This window comes from Myotis davidii, unplaced genomic scaffold (assembly GCF_000327345.1).
Source record: "Myotis davidii unplaced genomic scaffold, ASM32734v1 scaffold69, whole genome shotgun sequence".
In the NCBI taxonomy this organism is placed as follows: Eukaryota; Metazoa; Chordata; class Mammalia; order Chiroptera; family Vespertilionidae; genus Myotis; species Myotis davidii.
In genome coordinates this window covers 2,996,767-3,018,202 of record NW_006300363.1, presented here as the reverse complement: position 1 = coordinate 3,018,202, position 21,436 = coordinate 2,996,767, and the positions used below count along the sequence as shown (strand labels likewise).

The 21,436-nt window shown below is 46.0% G+C and overlaps 1 protein-coding gene across 1 annotated transcript in view; it reads right to left on the bottom strand.

Moving 5' to 3' along the window:
* Positions 1-20,639, bottom strand: part of ERN1 (endoplasmic reticulum to nucleus signaling 1) — a 45,039-nt gene extending 24,400 nt beyond the window's left edge. Inside the window, exons 1-6 of the mRNA XM_006776705.2 lie at positions 20,595-20,639; positions 20,375-20,495; positions 8,148-8,181; positions 7,061-7,133; positions 3,664-3,736; positions 1,292-1,414 (exon numbers count right to left, since the gene is read on the bottom strand). Of these exons, the coding sequence (XP_006776768.2) occupies positions 1,292-1,414; positions 3,664-3,736; positions 7,061-7,133; positions 8,148-8,181; positions 20,375-20,495; positions 20,595-20,639 (469 nt within the window). The remainder of the gene's footprint in view (positions 1-1,291; positions 1,415-3,663; positions 3,737-7,060; positions 7,134-8,147; positions 8,182-20,374; positions 20,496-20,594) is intronic.
* Positions 20,640-21,436: the final 797 nt, after the last annotated feature.

The window sequence follows — 21,436 nt, the reverse complement described above, 5'->3', positions numbered from 1 at the left end:
TAGAGAAAAGAGGGAGAGAGGGGCAGAGACAAAGAGAGGGAAAGGGGGTGGGGAGAGGAAAAGAGAGAGAGAGAGAGAGAGAGCAACAGAGAGAGTGAGAGCAACATCAATGTGAGAGAAAAACATCGATTGGTTGCCTCCCATTTGTGCCCTGACTGGGGATTGAACCCATAACCTTTTGGTGTATGGATGACGCTTCAACTGAGCCACCCAGTCAGAGCTGTAATGATTTCTAAGTTTTGGGTACAATTTTTTCCTTCTAAGTGTATGGAGTGTTGGAAGATGTCGGGTGCCGCACACAAACGATGAATAAGGCAGATCCCTGCAGTGAAAGGGCTCAGCACCCACCCACTGACTCGCTCCAACGTCTGAGCACCTGCTACGTGTCGGACAGGTGCCCAGTGTGGAGATACAGCAGGTGAGCGAAGCCAAGTCCTGTCCTTGGGAAGCTGATGGTGTAGTGCAGGAGGCAGGAAAGCAGGCAAATATGATTTAGAAACATGTAGTGACAAGTATTAAAAAGAAGACAAGGCTGAAAAAAGAGGTGAGAAGGTGCTGCTGATGCCTTAACCCTTTGTGGTCCAATGTTATTTTTGGAATTCAAACAATCTGGTCCAAATTAATTGACGGGATTGAATGTTGAACTTTTTAATGTTATTGTTTGACGTTGGACCTGCTCCTAGCGCCTGGTCTGTCGAATTAGCCTCGAGGTTGGACCAAAAAGGGTTAAAGGGCCAGTGATCAGCAGTGAGTTGGTGGTTGTAACGGGCCCATGGGCCCACATAGCGTGCGTGCCCCGAGGATGAAGAGCTGCTCTCCTGGGCAGGGACGGGGAGCTGAGGTGAGGATGAGGCCTCACAGAGAGGGTACCTTTTGAGCAGCAATGTGAAAGGAGACAGGATGTTGGCCAGACAGGCAAAAACGTGCATACCTGTTAGAGAGGGACCCACAATTCCAAGTGTTTTAAAATTGCACTGCTTATTCTGGGAGCTGTGGGTAGTTCATCTTCACTAAAAAATGTTGAAATGAGGAAAACGTAGCGAGGGAGAAGGGGAAAGAGGCAGCAGCTGCAGGCTTTGTGGGCTGCGTACGGATCGGACTGTAACCCTCAGGCACTGAGGAGCCACAGTGGGTCTAGAAAGGGGAACCACGCGGTAAAATCTGTGCTGGAGAAGACGGCTCCGGCCGCCTTCTCGATAAGGAAGCCCGGAGGCAGAGACCCGTGGGGAGGCTACTTCAGGTCCTCTCTAGAAACAGGCAGGTTTGCACATGACAAAAGGCTCCTTCTTACCTGTGCGCCCAAGGTACAGGAGAGAGGTCGAAGGGCAGAGGCTATCTGCAAAGGCCGATGACAAAGTCTGCTGTTTCTCCCCGGTCAGAAGGTCAATGACATACCAAATGTCCTGCTTTTTACCTGTAACGTCACAAGGACACACTGGTTTACACTCGTCCTATGTGGACAAATACCACTGCCGAACCAGCAGCCCATGACGTCCTCTGTCTGAGAGACAGGCCATTGTCTTGTCACCCTGCTTCGAGTTGGTAATGGTAACGTGGAGATAATAAAACACTTGGGCCGCAGGGTCTCATAATAACTGAATAACGTAATCATGTGCAAAAATTTCTCCAAACCTAGTAACTCATATTGTCCTGCTTTGATTAGTGGCTTTAAATACTACAAGCCTGTCCTGGAAAGGGCAATCCTTTCCACACTAGGATCTATATAAATCCACAAGTGCACCCAGGGGTTCAGCGCCCTGCTAGCCATCATCCCTATATTGCAACCTCCCTACTGATGAGCTCACGTGGAAGAGGATCTAGAGCAGGGGTCCTCAAACTTTTTAAACAGGGGGCCAGTTCACTGTCCCTCAGACTGTTGGAGGGCCGGACTATAGTTTAAAAAAAAACCTATGAACAAATTCCTATGCACACTGCACATATCTTATTTTGAAGTAAAAAAACAAAACGGGAACAAATACAATATTTGTATTTGCACGTGGCCCGTGGGCCATAGTTTGAGGACCCCTGATCTAGAGTGACTGTTTCTAACTCTAATGAGCTGGTACCTATCACTGGGCAGTGGGGCTGGTTGCAACCTGGTGCTAATGAGATCAAAGTTATCTCAGCCCCTGTTCTAGCCAGGAAGTTATTCCCAGCCACGGGCTACACCTCTCACCTCAGTCAGCTGATTAAAAGATCTGATCAGGTGGATGGCACAGCCAAACAACACTTAGGAAAACTCAGAGATGTGCATCTACAGTACACACACCAGAGCATCATGGGAGTGGTGAGTCTGTAGCATGGGCCTCCCATCTGAAGGTCTACACATTCACTATGATGTGTGTGCTTCTCTGTTTTGTAAGGTGTGGCCCCTTCCTAACTTACTGGCCAAGTTTCCTATTTCAAGGGACTTTCAGAAGCAGTGCTGAGATGCCAGGGAGAGCCCCGGGTAATCGAATTTGCTAAGGCTGTGCTTAGCTCTAACAGATGTGGCATACACACCAAGTCCACATGTGTGACACGTGTCCACAGGTCCTAACTTTGTTTTCAGCAACCAATCTTAATATGAAAAAGATCTGAAGACAGAGTGAAAACATCACCAAACAGCTGTGACCGTGGTCCCTTCCCATCTGGCACGGCGCCACTCTGGCTACTTCGAGGACCACTGCAGTCTCCATAACCCAGCACCACTTACGTGGATGGACTGGACAACTGCCACACTTTTAAATGTGTGTAATGAACTCACTTAAGAGGCACCACACAAAGGTGATGGACCACAATTTCCTAAATGCAGCCTAAGTGACGAATCGCTGGAAGGCCAAATAGAAACCAGCGATACCGATGGTCAGAAGGCACGCAGAGGGGCCTGGGGCGCGGTGCAGAAAGCCTGGGCTGTTCACTTCCTCCAATTCCCTCGGCTGGGGGTGGGGGGAGGTCCTCACTCTGAAGGTGTGGAAGGAAGCCAGAGCCCGAGTCCCTAGCAAAACTTACTATTCATCCTGCACTAGAGGCTCAGAAATACACATACAGGCTCCCCTACCCCCAGGCATGAATAGGCACTGAGAACTTTCAGTTCCTCCAGAAACTGGTGTATAAATACAGGATATTATTACGACTACGATTTCAAGATAAATACAGCTCTCCTTTGTGTGACAAATGCATTTTTATTGACATTCTGGCAGCGACATGGTAAAGGGAAAGCAGGTGATCCGATGCTTTGGAAGATGTGGCCCCTGTGGGTGTTAAGTGCAGTTTTCACCCAATACTCTGATGCAGGAAATACTAAGACAGCCCTATAACAGATAGGCAGGAGCCTGGCTTCCCTTTCTTGGCTCACACCATTGTGTTCACTTAAAATTTCGTCCAATGCTTCTGGGTATGTTGCAATCTTTAAATCGCAGGGGTAGGTCAACACTGCAGCTAAAAGCTTGTTAAATGAGTAACCATATTAATGGTGTCGAGTCTGTTCCCAAGTGGGGGGAGCCCTTTCTTAACTGTTGAGCTGATCCAGGCGCGAACAAGCCCAACCCAGGCAAGAAAGACCTTTCCGAGAAGGGCTGGCGAGGGGTCCGCACACCTCTCTCTCAGAGACGCCACTTGCCCAGCTCCTGGGCTCATTTCCAAAGAGCTCAGAGTTTCAGCGCGGAACACAGAAACTCTTACCCATGTAGAGAATCCCATCTGAACTTCGGCATGGCGATGCCTGTACCAGCTCCGGGATGGTAAAGGGAAGTTTCTTAAAAGAAAAACAAAAGGCAAAGGGAAAACTAAGTTAACCAAGTCTTACACAATTATTACAATTTTCACAGTATACTCTGCTTCTGTTACCCAATTCTGCTAAAAAGAGAGAAGCACTGTTGATGGCAGATGGGTGTTTTCCTAATTGGAGGCCCAGGAGAGGGGTGCCTTGGGCTTCCAGATCCATTTCGGACAAGCCCTTGGCTCCCAGGTCCCTGGCACTATAAACACTAACTCCTTTACTCCATGGGCCCCCCAAAGTCTCTTTTCCGGAGCACTCCTGGGGGTAACACAGACCTTTTTCTGAAAAGACTTACACAATTATGGAGAATTACACAATCTTTGAAATTCTAAGGGGGCAGGAAGAATTCGCCCGTCCTGGAAAATTGGCCCAGAGCCAGCTAAGACTGAGGAGAATGTCAATGCTTCTCAGAGTGAGAGAGAGAGCCATGAGATTCATTCTGAGGAGCAGCAATCTCCGTCCCCAGCGGGAGCTCCGAGAAAAAGAAGTCATCATTATGTGGGCAACATAGGAGCCTGAAGTGGAAGAGAAGTGTTGATGTTTTCTTCAGTAAATAATTCTCTACTGAAAAACAGAAGACAAATCGGACCTTTTGGTGTTAAAGGAAGTCACGGCAAGTGCCAGGAAAAGAAACTCAGAGGAATCCACATGTTTCAGCTGCATTTCATCATAAAACCGATTCTTCTGAGCCTCCAGCTGACATCTGACGAGTCCTTTTGGTGAAGGTTTGTTTCAGTGTGCTTTATTTTTGGAACATTCTGTGTTTCTGAAACCGTTCTATAGATAACGGCCTCTACTAGGCCGCCACCTTTTTCTCCATGAAAGATTTCTCTCTTGCTTCAATAAACAGAACTTTAAATAAGTAATCATCTGGACTTCCCCATCATCCCAAGGTTTAAGCTAAGCCTTAGAAGAGGAAAATGCCACAGAGCAGCTGTAATGACTGGGCTTCTGCCAGATGTTTCTGAGAATCAGAAAGTCACTGCAAGGCTTCTGAGTCCTGTGTTCTCTGCCGAGCCTCCCGATTCAGGGCCTGAGCCGGCAACATGTTGCTCCTGGAGCTGCTGACCCACAACACAGGGAGGCATCATGTGGGGCGGAGGCCAGAGCATCCTCTGGAAGTTAGAGAGCTCTTCAATCTCAAGTCCAACGTGAAGCTTTGGACTTGGCGTGTTCCTTCACCCCCCCTTGCCTCCAGGCATGGTTTCCACTCCTCTAATATGGGGACAACACTGACAACCCAGAGGGTTGCTTAGAGGTTCAGATGAAACAACGTATACAAGTCACTGGACCCAGTTTCTGGCCAGCAAAGCGCTTCAGTAATGGAGGCTCTAGTGATGTGGAGAGAAACGTTAAAGGTGAAACACACAGACCTCTATCTACACAAGGCCTGCCCTTCTCCCACCTGTTTCAGAAGTCATCAAATAATTTATTTTTATTATTTTAAAAAAATATATTTTATTGGTTTTTTACAGAGAGGAAGGGAGAGGGATAGAGAGTCAGAAACATCGATGAGAGAGAAACATTGATCAGCTGCCTCCTGCATACCCCCCACTGGGGACGTGCCCGCAACCAAGGTACATGCCCTTGACCAGAATCGAACCTGGGACCCTTCAGTCCACAGACCGACGCTCTATCCACTGAGCCAAACCAGTTAGGGCGAGAAGTCATCAAATAATTTTAAACTTCCCAAATTAAGGCTCACAAGCCACCTACAGTCTAGACCAGTGGTTCTCAATCTTGGCTGCACATTAGAGGCTTTTTAAACTTTCCATTGAAGCAGAACTTACAATCAGAAAGCTCAGGGATGCGTACGGCTCAGTTACATTTGCAATGTGAACATGCCCATGTAACCAGCACACAGGAGGGGCACAGAACCTTCACAGCTCTCTGAGAGCCCCTTCTGGCCCCTTTCCAACCATGAGTCCCCAGGCAATCACTATCCTAACTTCAGAACACTACAGACTCGTTTTTCCCATCTTTGAGCTTCAGAGAAATGCATCATTCACCGTGGAGACTTTCTTGTTTACCATCTTCTGTCCCACCTTATGTTGGAGAGATTCGTCTATGTCACAGACTATTCTCATTGGTGTAGACTATGAAACTGTATAAAATGCCATAATTTATTTATCCCGTCGACTGTTGGTGCTATTTGGGTAGTTTTCACTCTTTGGTTATTATACATAGTGCCACAGTATATTCGGGTACCTGTCTTTTGGAGAACACATACATGCATTTCTGTTGACATATAACCCAGGAGGGGATTACTGGTCACAGATACTGCTACACAGTTTTCCAAACTGGTTGTTCTGACCTGTACTTCCACCAGCAGCATACGGGAGTTCAGTTGCTTTGATTCCCCCCTTCCCATTTTTATCTTGTTTTAGCCATTCTAATAAATGGGTGGCCTGCCTCTCTTAATAGTGTCTCTTAAAGAAGAAAATTCTGAATTTATTTCGATAATTCAATATATCAATTTTTTCCCTTTTGTGTGAGATGTTTGTTTTGTTTTGTTTGTATCCTATTTATGAACCTTCACCTACTCTAAGGCCATGAAGATGTTCTGCTACTTTTTGTCTTAAAGTTTATTTCACATTTCCCATTTACACATGCAATCTATCTGGAACAGAGTTTTGTGTGTCTAGTGTGAGGTGGGAGTTGAGATTTTTTTTTCCACGTGGATATCCCAATTGACCCAAAGCATTTATTGAAAAGATGAACCTTCCCCACTGCACTGTAGTGTTGTCTTTGTCATAAATCAGGTGCTCATATGTGTGGGCCTGTTTCTAAGTTCTCTTATCCTGATGCCTACACTGATTAAATGGACACTTGAAACTGGGATCTAGATTCAGCATTTCTTTAGGGTTCTCTAGGTTTTTACAATGTGTAGCTAAGGTGGAGCACGCCATCTAGATTCTCAAATGGAGATGGGGATACCATGTGCCCCCCAACCCCCCGCCCCATGCGGACGTCTGCAGGGGATGGGCACTGTTTCAAACTACCCTGCTCTCCACACCAATCTGAGAATCACTAGCTAGAGTGAACGCTATTACTGAAGGGAGTATTATACCTTTCCAGGGTGTTGGCTGGGCCATCAGAACCGGCTTGTCTAGATTAATGTTTCTGAACTCTGGCTGCCATTTAAAAGCTGTAAAAACATATCGATGCCCAGGCCCCGCTCCAGGCCACCTGAATCAGAATCCTCCAAATGTCTTTAAGCTTTCAGGTGATCTCAATGAGCAAAAGTGGAAGATCGCTGGTCCAGAACCTCTGGAGTACAAAGCAGCTAAATACACTCACCGTTAGGCCTTCACTGTGCTTGCCCCCAAGTGTATACAGACTGCCATCGTTGGGATCCGGGAGGAAGGCAGGCCTAGAAATGAAGCAATAGTATCAGTGACAGATTACAGCTCAGGGCACAAAACAAACTACCAAAGCCGTGAAAACCATGACTGGGGGAGGGGTAAAGTGGTGTGTGTGTGTGTGTGTGTGTGTATGAAAGCTAATTCTACCCGTTGCCTGTCCACTTTAGCCACAAACAAAATATCACTATGGTGGCGTGTGCTGTACTTGAGTAGGAAAAAAAGCCACCTGCAAAGGGAAAATTATAAATCATCACAGGAGAGTAAATCATCATTGGGTCAAAGCCTCTGGATGAAGGTAAAATAAGTGAAAAGGACCCAGCGAGCCTGCTCTTCAGCTTTCAAGTCAATAACTTCAACAACTAGTACTTAATAGTGCAGCATGGCAGATAAACAGGTAGAACAAATCTGCCTTTAGTGTTCAACAAACATTTATTTTTAAACCAGAAGCAATAAAAGCAGACTTTGAAAGCTTGACATCAGAAAGAACTTGCCAAGGACATGGATAAAGGTCTCTCGGCCGGCAGCTTCCCATGAAGCAGCTGCGAGGTGGTCTTTGGTCAAGGGAACCTGCTGAAGGACTATCCTGCTCACACAGAAACCCCGGAGGGTCACCTGAGGCTCTTACAGGTGCCTCCCGCCTTTATTCTAACACACACCTCTAGCAGCAGGTCACCCTCATGTTCCCCTCCGTGGTTAACACAGTGAGAGGGAGGGATCTAAACCTGAGGCCTTCCTGAGGACTTTGGAAGCTTAAGTTCAAACCTCAACTTAAGTTCCATCTCAAATAAGCCTTTTTAAACAATATTGCCCTCCTCCCCCATAATGCACTCACTCCCAAAGGAACTGACTACCCTCTCCCCAACACAGGCTTCTGCCATGGCACCTGTAAGACTTTCTATGTCTCTATCATTTTCTTATACCTTAAACTTGTGCGTATGTACTCCCAGCAATTGGCTTCATAAATATTGAATAATACAGAGAATGCATTAAAGGAAAGTACTGAAGCAAATCGGAAAACTTACTCTTCAACGTGCGTTGGAACCTGCAGAACTGGATCTGTGTGAAAGAACAACAAAGGCACCATCAGACAGACTCCGAGATGTCAAGACTCCTGGAGAGTTCCCAGGGCCAATTCACAAGCTGTACCAACACGTTAGGTTTATTTACATGAGATAACGTGCAAAAAGGCACTTTAGAAAACGCACACACAGAGACAAAATGTAAACTCTTATGATTGCCACTGAGATTGGAGAGAGAACTGACGGCAGAATGTAACTGCTCTCAAGAAACATGCAGATAACTTGGGGGAGGGACAACGAAGGGAGAACCGTCACAGCCCTCAGTGGACAGTGGGTCAGTGTCACTGTCTGACACATCAAGGACTTTTAAAACCAAAATCATCACCTTGCCAAATGCCTGGAGCAGTACCAGTTATTCCCATTGAGAAAAGCAAAACTGTGGCTTAAGCATCAGTTTTGCTGTTGATGAGAATCTGACTGGATGGGAAATGGGTTCCCCTTTTTGGAGCAGCAGTATGGCAGTCTTAGAGCCTGCAAGTGTTCATTCTCATGATTCTCTTCGACCCATTAACACAGTAAGCACCCAGCCTGTTTTGTCTTCCGGATGAAAAGTATAGTGTCAGTCACCGGTGACTGGGCGCTTAACGTGTTAATCCCACTTCTATAAAGTGTAGGATAAAAATAACACAGAATATAGAAAATGCTTTCTGTACAAAGATGCTCACAGTAGCATTACAAGTTACTCAACTATTCAAGAACATGGTTAATTTATGAAATGCCCACCTCTAAGAAAATTAGGGCTCCATAAAGGGCTTATAAAAATTTAAAACGTGTACAAATCGTTACACTTTTCTGTTTAGGAGAGCAGATGACACTGTATATAGAGTATTAACGCAGCTCATCGATAAAACTAGATACAGAGGCAAAGAATGCTAATTGTGAGTGATCTCTGTTGAAAATATAAAGTGACTTCGCCACCTTTTCTTTATTTCCTCAAATTTGTACAAAGGTAGGCATTACTTTTTGAATTGGGAAAGAAGTTTTCTCTCCAAGTCAGTGTATATCTGTAGTTGTCAAACGGCAGAATTTCTCCTTCCCTAGATTCTCCTGGCACAAATCCAGAGGACTCTCTGGATTCCTGGGCGGGATGGTGGTGGGGTGAGAGGACGCTGACACAACGGTGTTGCGACAGAGCTAAAATCCACAGGCATGAGATGGCACAGTGATGAGGTATCTCCAGCATCAAAAACCCCATGGGCGGTACAGCCATGCCATCCACAACTTCAAAGCTGGGGGCGAGGACGGCTAATTCTAAGATGTGACTGTGGACACAGAGTTCCAGGCTCCCCCAGCTCTGCCTATGGTGACAGGCAGCTGTCTGTTTCTCCCAGTCGGTTGGGATGGTCAAAGAAAGCTCTGTCAAGCCTTATCAAATGTTGACTTTGCCTTACGAGCCCAGCTCCCACATGAAGGCATACGGTGTTCACAACAACAGAGGCACACAGACCACATGTGGTCTGTGGGCAGCAAACAATTCATTAAACCAAACACATTATAGGAAACTGGAGAAACTTCCAGTCAGTAAGCATATGTTTGTTGTTCCTACTAATCACCTCTCAGTACAGGCTCACAAACAGACTGATGCAAGAGGCAGGAAATCAGGACCCAGAGCACTCTTGCACTGAACCACTCACAGTGCAGCTGACAGCCCGGTTACTGCAACAGCCCTGCAGCCACGCCAGGGGGGAAAAGCCGGAATGCTGCAGCCAAAGGGAAACACTGAGCCACACCGGCGGGGCCAGAGGGCATCTCGTTGGTTCATTTCACAGGAAGACACTGCCGAATTCTAACAAGTCACCAGAAACAAGACTTGGAGGCCAAGGGGTTTGTGATTCCGATTTATGAGCCTATCGTTGTTGTCCAGCATCTGCTCACTCTCAGGGACTCGTCTTCAGGGGAAGATTTCCCTGGCTTCCCAGAGCGTATCCACTGGCCACCTGACACTGAGGCCTCAGGTCCCATGCCCTGCACCACAAAGGCACCAGTAGCGACACAGGCCGCACTGGCAGGAGCCAGGAAAGGATCGGTGGGACAACGATGCCATTGTTTGAGAACCATGCTGTTTTTCTAGGCTTAGGAGGAGATGCACGCACTCCAGTAGGGGAACCTTCTGGCCACCTTAGCTTTCCCATCTACACAGAAAAATAGGTCCCCGGAATAAACACCTGCAGAGCTTAGGGCCACAGATCGGCACTACTATTAACAAGCTCTCACAGAAGCAAGCACACACTGCTTTCTTTTTCTTAAAAAAAATTTGAATTTGAGATCTGTTTTTAAAATACTACAGAAAAAAATTGTATGGGGGACGGATAAAAACATGGCAGCTTGTCAGTAACTGTTTAAAGATGAAAATGACAACACAGGGCAGTCATGTTGCCCTCCTCTCTACATATGCTTGAAATTTTCCATAATGTAAAAGGTTAGAGATAAAAATAGTGGGAAAGCCAGCAAAATAAAAGCAAAAAGCACCATGTGAAAACACGCAACAAAAGCCCAACACGAAAAGGTGGCTGTTTTTATTTAATAATGAGAACTGGTATCAGGCAAGATTCTTGTTTTTTGTTTTGTTTTTTTAAAAAGAGCCATGAGAAAAGAAACCTGGCCTAACTATATGAGTATAAACAAATACTGCTACCAAATAAGCCACTCTATCTATATGGAGACTGATAAGGATAAAAGCTGTTTTACTTTCAGAAGGAAAAAAAATGGGGGGAGGTTAGCTCACAAGTGTAAAAATGGGTATTATTCCAGGGGAAGGTAAGGGTATCAGATAAAGGTAAAAATATCAGAAGAGGAAAAACAATGGCTAAAAGCCTGAATGTGGTGATTTGTCTCTTGGATTAACACAGGAAGAAACAGAAAAACGAACCTGCTCGGTGCTGCCCTGGGGGCAGCCACTGGACTCGACTTGATCCCCCTGGCGCGTCAGGCCGGAAAAGGCACAACCTTCATACTTAGAGAAACCTGGGTGAGATTATGGAACACTCATTGCTCCTGCTTGTGCTAGTCTAATCCTCCTTTTTAACTTGAGACAGAAATGACTCAAAGTAGATGTTCACATCTTCCCTTTGTCCAAGTTCAGAAGGGTAAATATTTAAACATTTTTATTTCCAAAAGGAGTGCTGGCCGCCCTGTATTCCTCGAATACTGCCAAGCGTGACCCTCCCTCAGGGCCTTTGCATTTGCTGCTTCCTCTGCCTAGGTCTTTGATCAAATGTCACCATCTCAGAGAGATCTTCCATGACTACCTCCTACCCCCCCAGGATGCCCCGCCCTCTTCCCTGTTTAGTTCTTCTCCATGACACCACCTCTGAAGTATAGTTGTATATTTTATTTAATGTCTAACTACTATAAACTTTGTGAGGACTAGGATTCATCTTTTATTATCTGCTATATCCCCAAAATCTACCACAGTGCCTGCACACAGGAGGGGCTCAATATATTTATTAGTTTCCTTCCAATTCCTATTCCTGCCCAGCCTGGAAATCCACCGTTGATCACTTCTAATGATGCAGCAGCTATGTTCTCTCAGCCTTCAACCCAGAAACTACCAAGCAGCCCCCCCCCCACCCCCCCCCCAGGCTTTGAGCACTGCTGAAGAAAACTCCACACGCTTGGAGATACCATTATAAATCTGTAGCCAGCGGGGCCCCATGTCAAAGGAGATAAGTCTATCTACTTCCGGGTTGGCCTCTGCTGCCTGTTCCTCACAGCTGGTGCCTCAAACCTTTACTCCTGGACTCAAGGCCACCTTCTCTCCACACACCTGGGCCTCCTGTGGCTCTCTGAAACTCCCTACCCTACACCCTTCAAGTGTGTCCAACTCTACCACCCTTCCTATCGCATCTCCATAGAAGGACAAAGGTTTCACCTTCACATTTACAGACATTTCACACTCATCTATCTAGGCCTTCAAGCAGCATCCTATCGCCAAGGATCGTCCAGTCCTCCTGGCTGGCTACCGCCTCCCCTGACTACAGACACACAAACTGGGCTTATTCTCTCTTTTGCATGTGCTCTCCTTTCTCTCCTAATGCATCCACTTTACATGTACAGTTCGATGAGTCCTGAAAAACACACACATGCATGTAACCACTCTCACAATCAAGATATAGATCATTTCCATCCCCCCGAAACATTTCTCACATCCCTTTAGATGCAATATCCCTGGTTCCACCCCATCTAACCACTGAGAGATTCGTGTGTTTGTTCTAAAAGTTCACAAATGGAATTCATGTAGTAGGGTCTTTTTTGTGTCTGCATCACATTTTTGCAATTCATTCTTATTGTTGCGTGCCTCATACTTTGTTCTTTTTTATATAGTGGAAGGAGTACTCACAATTTGCTCTACCTGTTGGTAGACATTTGGGTATTTCTCGTGTGTTTTTTTTAAAATGTGTTTTTATTGATTCCAGAGAGGAAGGGAGAGAGAGGGAGGGAGGGAGAGAGGGAGAGAGAAAGAGAAACATCAATGATGGGGAAACATGGGGGTGGTAAGTCGGCAAAACAGAAAAATGTCTCTGATGAAGTCAACCAAAATTTAAATAATTGTTTCAAACCGGAGCAATAGGGACTGACGGCCTCTCTCTGGAGGTAGCTCCAGGCAGACTTTCTCCCAGGTAGGAAGGAATAATATCCTTTGATTATAGAAGCCACAAGAACAGGCTGCCCATTTGACTGGAGCTTAAGGAACCTTCCAAGATCACTGCCTCCTCTTCCCCAGATGAGCTGATATTTCCGGAACACCCTCTTCTCTGGCGGAATCTAGATGAGTCCTGGTCCACTTCACTCTTCTCTCTAAAGCACAACCACCTACTGACCCCTACACACCCGGTGCTTAAAACCAACTTCTCTGACTGCAAGACTTCTCCAGGTACAACTAAGATGTCAGGACCAGTTAGAAAGCCTCCAAACCAGCCCCTTCTAAGTGCACTTCTAGCGGGGATTTGAGATGTTCTGAGCCCTTATGAAGCACCGAAGACCACAAATGAAGTTCCTATCTGCTTTGTGCTCCCTATAAACCTCCCCCAGGACAAATATCCAAGAGCTCCGTCTTTCCCTCCCATCCCAGCTATTAGTAATTACTGCTGAGACTTAGCACACACATCTCATAAACACATCAGACATCTACCATCAGCTTGGTTCCCTGGTTCATGCCATGCAGGAAAAAGAGCTTGGAAAGCTTGTACACACGAAACCCAGTATAAAATAAATGGCTGAAACACGTGGTATGCGCCATAGGTATCACCGATCACCCAGGTGAGAACTCGGGGAGGGCTGGTGCACTCAGGGAGAACGGTGCCATAAAGCAGGCTGCCCTGGCGGGCGGGGAGGACAAGACTACAAGAGTGAAGAACTATCACCGCTTTGTGGGAATGAGGACACAGGCTTGGCAAGTGTGAAGTGTTCCTTCTGAATGCAAATCAGGTCGGACAGCAGGCAGTGAGACCGTGGAGGAGGAAGCCGAGAGAACTCTGTGATGTGGCGGGGCGGGCACTGGCTAGGAAGTGATTGTAGGCGTCTGAGAAGAAGAGAGATGTGCTACAGTCCTCTGAAAAAAGGTCAGCCAGGGCACTAAGCAAATGAGAAAAAGAAGGAATCAGAAAGGGTACTGAGGAAGGCGACTTAATAACCCCAGTAAGATGGCCAGGGTGGGCCCTGGTGGGGGAAAAGGAGGGATGGTCCGGAACGAAAAAGGAGGGGGGAAAGGCCAACAAAACTTAGTCCTGATCAGAAAAGTGAAGTGAAAGAAAGGAATGAGTTAGAGGGCACACAATTTTAATCCTAGCCAACGGTGAAACGAGATCAAACTAGATCGGCTAGTCTGACTGCAGTAGACAAATGCCATTTCCTATTGAAAAATGCTTGAGGTTCTAACACTGTTTCCTTATAAAAATTATTGGTAGAAACAAGGTCATTCACCCTCCCTTAACTCAAAACTCAAGTCTCCCAAATATGTTTCTCGTGCTCAGGTGAGGCGATTAGGGACTACTTCTCCCCAGTGGCAGCTCATTGCTCCCTCCAGAGGAAAGTACTTCCGGAATCTACACTCTTCACTCGTATTCAGTTGTTAGATCCAAACTGTGGGGAAGAAAGTCTTAAAACATTTCTCAAAATTCAGCTCGCATGAGAACATTTTAAAATAGACACCCAATCAAAAGCGTCTCAAAATCCAAATCTCATCAGAACTGAGAAAGGATGTAACAGGTTTTCTTACAGGTAACCTCTGCAAGTCATGCAATGTCATGTGTGATGAAAGTGATTGTGGGGAGATACCAAAGTAACCTAAAAACCCACCCATAGTGAAGGCAGCTGACTTCTACTAGGCTCTTATTCACCTTCACCTTGGCAGGAGTCAGTCAGACCTAAAAACGCACACTGAATGGTACAATCAGTTGTGAAGGAAATTAGAGGGGGAGGATAAGGCAATTCAATACTATGACTTACGACCAAATGTCCTAATTCACAGAATTCATTCTTGAGTGATGGGAGTGCCAGCAAACCTTGCATGGCATCCCAAGATGAACAAAAGGATAACTAAGTAGTCACAGCAAATAAAAAAAGGAATTTTACTCATGCACTTCAACATTTACAACTGTGCTCTGATACATACCAAGTAATGCAGCAAAGACTACCCACTGGAGTTGAGATCTATGCCACGTATGGTGGCTGCAGGCCGAGAGGCATCTCTACAACAGGAGATGTGCTGCTCCGAAGCCAACCCGAATGTGAGGGAGGCTGTGAGCGGGTACAGATGAGACTGGACCCCAGCTGGTGACAGCTGAAGCTGAGTGACAGATACACGAGCGTTCATTACATAATCGTCTCTCTGTCTGTTTATGTTTAGAATCTTCCATGACAGAGTAAAATACAGGAAACACGTTTCCAAGATGCTCAAAAGCAGAAACAGGCCCTCTCATGTCCCTTCTTGTGAAACTTAATTTTCAGTCCTCCAAGACAATGGAGAACAAAGAAACACTTTTCTTGTGCTTAGCCGATAAAGCAGAAAGGTGGTGGTGCATACCTGAAGCCTAGAAAGGGTCTTAGGAGAAAAGAGATTAGGGCTACTAACAAAATGTCAGCCCTTCCCACAACTTCCCTTCTCACGTTTCCACCACACCTCTGCAGGCAGAAGTTGGACACTTCCAGAGGCACACAGCCTAAAGGACAGAAAGCCTCCTGCAGAAGCCGCAAAAGCTGTGTGAAACTCAGATCAAAACCTGGAACTGGAACCTAATGCGACGATGGCACGAGCGGCAGGCGAGTATCCTGAGGAGGCCAAGTCAAGTCTCATCTGCTTTCCAGGGCTCCTGAAGGACATCTAGTCAGAGGGTTCCGGAACTCCAGGGGGCCTCAGGTGCCTCCGACATTTCCTGAGCATCCCTGGCTGTTTAGAGTGAAGACAAATGTAAACAAAAATTCGCACCACCAGCAGGAAGTGCCTCCAACACCCAATTGAGGAAAGGGCTCACCCTGATTGAGGAAACAAGCACGTAACCTGGGATGAACAGGAGCCTGCCAGCAGTGCAGGCTGCTGGAGGGGAGGGAGCAGAAGCCAAGGCCCAACGTCTCCGAGGCCTGGAGAGGAGCTGTGGCTGCAACAAGGCGCACCTCTGGGTGGGGAAACGGGAGCTGAGGCTGGAGAGGTGGGCAAGAGCGGATTTCGGAAGGGCCTTGCATGCATACTGAGGAGCTCGGCCTTGACTGTCTGTGGGCCAGTGCTCCCCAAACTAATTAGTGAAGGATCACACCATGGGTGATGCTTATCTCCCGTTGTACTTCTTTCCTCATGGACAGGTAACGCAGGAGGGCAGACCACACCTGGAGTAGCACTGCTAGCAGTATTTCAGCAGGGGTGTGGTGTGGTCAATTAGTCTTTTCAGGGGGCACCTCTGACAGCAGTGTGATGGGTGAATGGGAAGATAAGACAGGTGCAGGGACCACAGTCAGGAAGCTGCTGCATTCATCTGGGAAATGAATAGAGAGCCTGGCTAAGGCACCCGCAAGGGGGATGGGGAGGGGGAGTCAGATTTGGGAGACGCTTCTTCAGCCTGCGTGACAGGACTCGGTGACCGAGTAGCAGAGCATCACTCTATTTCCCAGACTGGGTGGGCCGTGCTGTCAGCACCGGGAGAAACCATAGCAAGAGGCACACGGTAAGAAAGGGAAACTCCTGTGGGAAGATTTTCTTCAAATTTCAAATAACCAATTTAGTTCTGATCCCTCCCTCATAAGAATCCCCAATATTAACCATTCAAGAGACATCTCAAGAGTCCGAGCCCATCTGGTTGGGAAAGCAGCCATGTTGCACAGTTAGCATATTTTTATAATTAGTAAAGGGTGGTTCTAAATTAGATCCAGTCCTCCGTGCCATGGAGGGCATGGGAGTAGGGTTGCTAAAGAGTTAAGTGCAATTTGATGAAGATCTGAGTGTCAAAAATCAGTTAACTAGCATTTCAAATTGAGTGCAAGAAGCCATAAACCAGAGCTGGCAATACCAGAGAAAGTCCTTTGGACCCCAGCAGGCCGAAGCGAGCTTCGTAAAACTAATCCAACAGAAAGCATGAGGACAATATTCTCTGTTTGCATTTGGGCAGAAAGTGCAGAAATAAAATGTCCTCAACCATCTGCACTGGTGATATTTCAGAGACAGACAGACAGCAGCAGGTACTACCATTACAAAAATCACAGCTTAGACAGATCACAGCTAATGTACAGTGTCAGAATTCAACTCAGTGTCGGAAAACGAATAAAACTCTTTCTGCACTAGGTGCAGTCTGCCACGGTGGTGTAAGAAATCTCCACTTCTGGGAACAGCAACACGTGTTTGGGTGAGGAACAAAAGCACCTGCCAAAACCACTCTGTGCAAAGAAAAAAAACAACACTCCCAGCTTGCTGGCCCCTGAAACAAGTAAACAGTTAGGAAACCATGAAATGGATGGAGTAACAGGTATATATTCTGCAGAACCCCAGTTGGATGAGTTAAAGGTGTCTGTTTGCATCAGCAAGGTTTTTCCATTTGACTTTGCCCACTACTGTGCAGGCCCAAGCCCACGGCCTGCCTTGCCTGGACTGGGGCAGTAGCCTCCACCTGGTCTCCTACTTCCTCTTGGCCCCATCAGTTCAGTCTCAACACAGCACCTGCTGATCCCGTACAGCGGAGGCTGGGTGTTTGAGTCAGCTGGGGCTGCCGCAACAAAATACTGTAGCCTGGTATTTATTTCTCACAGTTCTTCAGACTAGAAGTCGAAGACCAGGTGTTGACGTGGTTGGGTTCCTTGAGCTTGAGGATCTTTGGCCCTTCCTTCCTTGAGCTCTTACTCAGTGGGGCTGTCCCTGTTTAAACTTGCAGCCCCTTCCACCCCTACCTCAGCAGCCTGGCACCCCCTACTCCACTTCCCTGTTTTATTTTTCTCCAGAGCTCTTAAGTGTCATTTATTTCCTTATCTGTTTCCCCATAGAATAAAAGCTCTATGAAGAAAAGGATTTTGTCTGTTTCCTTCACTTGTATCCTCAGGGCCTAGAACAGTATCTCAACACTTATCATCTATTTACGTGCTAATGGCTTGCAAATATCAATGTTGAAATCTCTGGTTATAACTGCACGATAACATTGGCCCTAGACAGTTTGGGTCAATGGATAGAGTTTCAGACTGAAAGGTCCTGGATTCAATTCTGATCAAGGGCACATGCCTGGGTTGTGGGCTCAATCCCGAGTGGGGTTGTGCAGGAGGCAGCGGATCAATGTTTCTCTCATCATTGATGTTTCTAGCTCTCCCGTCCCTTCCTCTCTGAAATCAATAAAAATATTTTAAAAAAATAAATAAATAAAATTGAACTGAAAGCTCAGGGTCTCCCTATTATCACCTGTAATCTTTGTAAAGAAATATATATTGAGGCTGTTAGGTTAGGTGGCTCAGGAGGCGGCATAAGAAATAAAGAGTTGAGTGAATCAGAAAAGAAAGGAAGGAAGGAAAGTTTATTCTGCGTCCCCGGGAGACCCACGTACCCCAAGGACAGGGCACGTGGATTCACACCAACAGGGAGCATGGCGCTTTTTTTATACTGCGGTTGGTTAGGTGAGGGGTGGGGACATGAGCTGAGGTATTCAGTTGAGGAAGTTTCAGCTGCAGGGGGTCAGCCAGGTATTCAGGAATGAGTATCTGTGTGGGGGTCATGGAGAAGCCAGTATCTGTGTCTGGCATGCTGATCTGTTAGACATGCGGGGCGGGGGGGTGGGGGGGGGGCATTATCTCGTCACATGTCTGCATGTATCTGATTCTGGGCTCTCTCCGACCTGACAGAGGCTACTGGTAGATAGGGCTAAATTTCACTAAAACAAGCCAGTTTATTTGCGGAAAAACAATAAGACTTAGAGAATATTAAATATTGAGATTATTAGACCTTAATCAGATTTCTCTAATTCTTCCTTTAAGTGCCTTTTACCTCCTCCCTGCTCTGCCTAGACGTGCTACCTCCTTTCCTTCTCCCCAGGCCTCGCTTCTCTGGACTGAATCCAATCTACCCACCAAGGTTCAGCTCCAACATCCCAGCTTCATGAAGCCTTTCCTGGCCCCCTCCCTCCGGCAGTTCCTAGGACCTCTGTGAAGGGGTCACAACAGGCTTCTTGTGAAAGTTCTCCCTGCCAGACTGTGGGCTCCCTGAGGGCCAGTGCTGTCTATTTCTTCTTTGGGCCCATAGAGTATCTTTCACAGACCAGGTTCTGTAAACACATGTTAAATTAAGTAAAAAAGGGCAAAGTCTTTAAGCTCTAAACTACAGGAGAGAACAGACGAATTCTTATGTTTGGCTAAGTAACAAGGCAGGACACCGTTGTGCCCGATACAGCGGAGGCTACTTCTAGAAAGTAAGACTTGGAGAAAATCAATTTAAAATAATACAGGAAAAAGCAAAGCAGAAGAATGAAGTGTCCTTGAGGCAAAAATGTCCTGCCTAGGAATACTGCCACTAAGGGACCAGCTTTAACACAAGAGTAAAAATCTTACCGCAATCCTTCTGCACCTTATTGATTTCCATCTTTGGACAAAATCTGAAATTGTGAAATTTCAACAACTCTGATTTTTTTTTTAAGCAGTAAAAGACTTACACAGGAATAAGAGACGGTACAGATAACATCCTGTAATGCAATGCCCAAACCCAGCTCTACCATCTTCTTGTGGCCACCGACTTTCGAGAGCTGGTCCTTTCTGTTGCTTAAAGGCCCTGCTGATCCAAGCAGGACCCCGCCAGGTGCGGCAGGGCAGTCTGTAGGGCCTTAGCTGCCATCCTCTATGGATGGTAACTAGGTTTGCTGCTGCACTGACAAGATGATGTGTGGCCTCTGACACAGGCCCCTGTTTTCCCATCTAAAATACTATTTGGGGACATTTTATTAAGGAAGGAAAAACACTTGCTGTGCTCATGACAATAATGAGTCACGGATTAGTGACGGAAGAGAACACGCTGGTCAGGCCCTCATCTCAGGCCAAGAGAGGATCATTATTGGACAGAATAACAGAGATGACACGGAAAGCCCCAAATCCCGGGATTTGCATGGCTTTACCTGGGAAGATTGCATGGGAAATCGAATACAGTTTCCCAGCTGTAGGACTCCACTATCACTAGGAAGACAAGACCATAAACTGTGGGAGATTACGAAAGGAGAAACAGGTCCGGTCTTTTACTTCCCTCCATGTAGAGAACCCATCAAGTGGCCAACTTGGATGAATGTCAAATCTTACAGCCCTCAATTATCCCAGCCTCTATAAAAGCAAATGAGTCATTTGCGGTTAGAGAAGATAACTTCTTGTAATTATGATTACAAGATTTTAATTATTAGAATTTAAAAAAATTTAATGCGGCATGTGTTTTGTAAAGACCAAGCCAGAACTATTAATAGAAAAGCCTAGAGCGCTTTAAACATGAAATCTGGACAGAAGCAAACAAAACAAAAACACACAGCCCACCAGTGCCTCTTCAACTGACGTGCTTAGCAGATAATCACAATCTAAGCTGTAATCATACCTTTGAGCCCTATCCTCTCCTTGACTCCATTATCCCTTTTTGTTTTATTAAATAACATATAACTGTTTTTCTCTTTTTCTGGAATATGTTTCCTGGAAGCAGCAGAGCACATGAACATGTCACCCAAAGACCAAATCCAAGTTACCTTCTTTTAAAGTCCATTTGATTGAGCCTGTCCTCTTGCTGACAGCGTGCAAACTTCCATCCAGGGTTGACACAAACAGCAAGGTTTCGGGAAGCGTCACTGTGCTGGGACTTCCAAAAATCTGCAAAGAGATGGAGAAGAACCTTCCTGGTCAACATGATTCTTCACCTGGGGCATGTACCACCAGAGACCTCCGCCCCTGAAAGTTTCTAAAACCCACCAGCTTAGAGATGAGGAAACTGAGGATGGAGGCCTTGGTTCCCATCAAGGGCACCTGTTTGGACAACAGCTGAGTCAGGACTAGGACCCAGGTCACCTATTCTAAGTGACAATCCTCCCTGCAGAGGGACTGGCTTATGACCTAACATGACAAGGACAGGGATTTTGAAATAATCCCTGAGGTAGAAAGTACACTCAGCTTTTTAACTGACTTCCTTCTCTTAGTTATATTTCACTTTCTAAAACTTGGCCATCTTGCAAGACTGATAAAGAAGAATGCCAACACACCCACACACACCCATACACACTTATGAAATTTTAAAGGGCAAAGAATTAGGGGGAAATGTTTAAAGCAAAATAAGGAAAACAGCTCCCATTCTATAATGAGTTTATGTAGTAATAAAGCACCAAGATTTCAAGAGACATGTTATCAAAAATGCATAAAAAACATAACCCAAATTACTCCTCACTTATACTCAAAATACAATTTAAATTAAAATTCACATTTTATGCTCAATGAATTAAAAAAAATTTTTTTAAAGAAACTAGCCAAAGGTAGGGAAATTCACTTGTTGGTGGTGATAAAAATGGTTAGTGCACCCATTTGACCCTGTGATCCCACTTCTAGGAATATATCCCAAGAAACCAGAAACACCAATCAGAAAGGATATATGCACCCCTATGTTCATAGCAGCACAATTCACCATAGCTAAGATCTGGAAACAGCCTAAGGGCCCATCAGTAGATGAATGGATTAGAAAACTGTGGTACATCTACACAATGGACTACTATGCTGCTGTAAAAAAGAAGGAACTCTTACCATTTGCAACAGCATGGATGGAA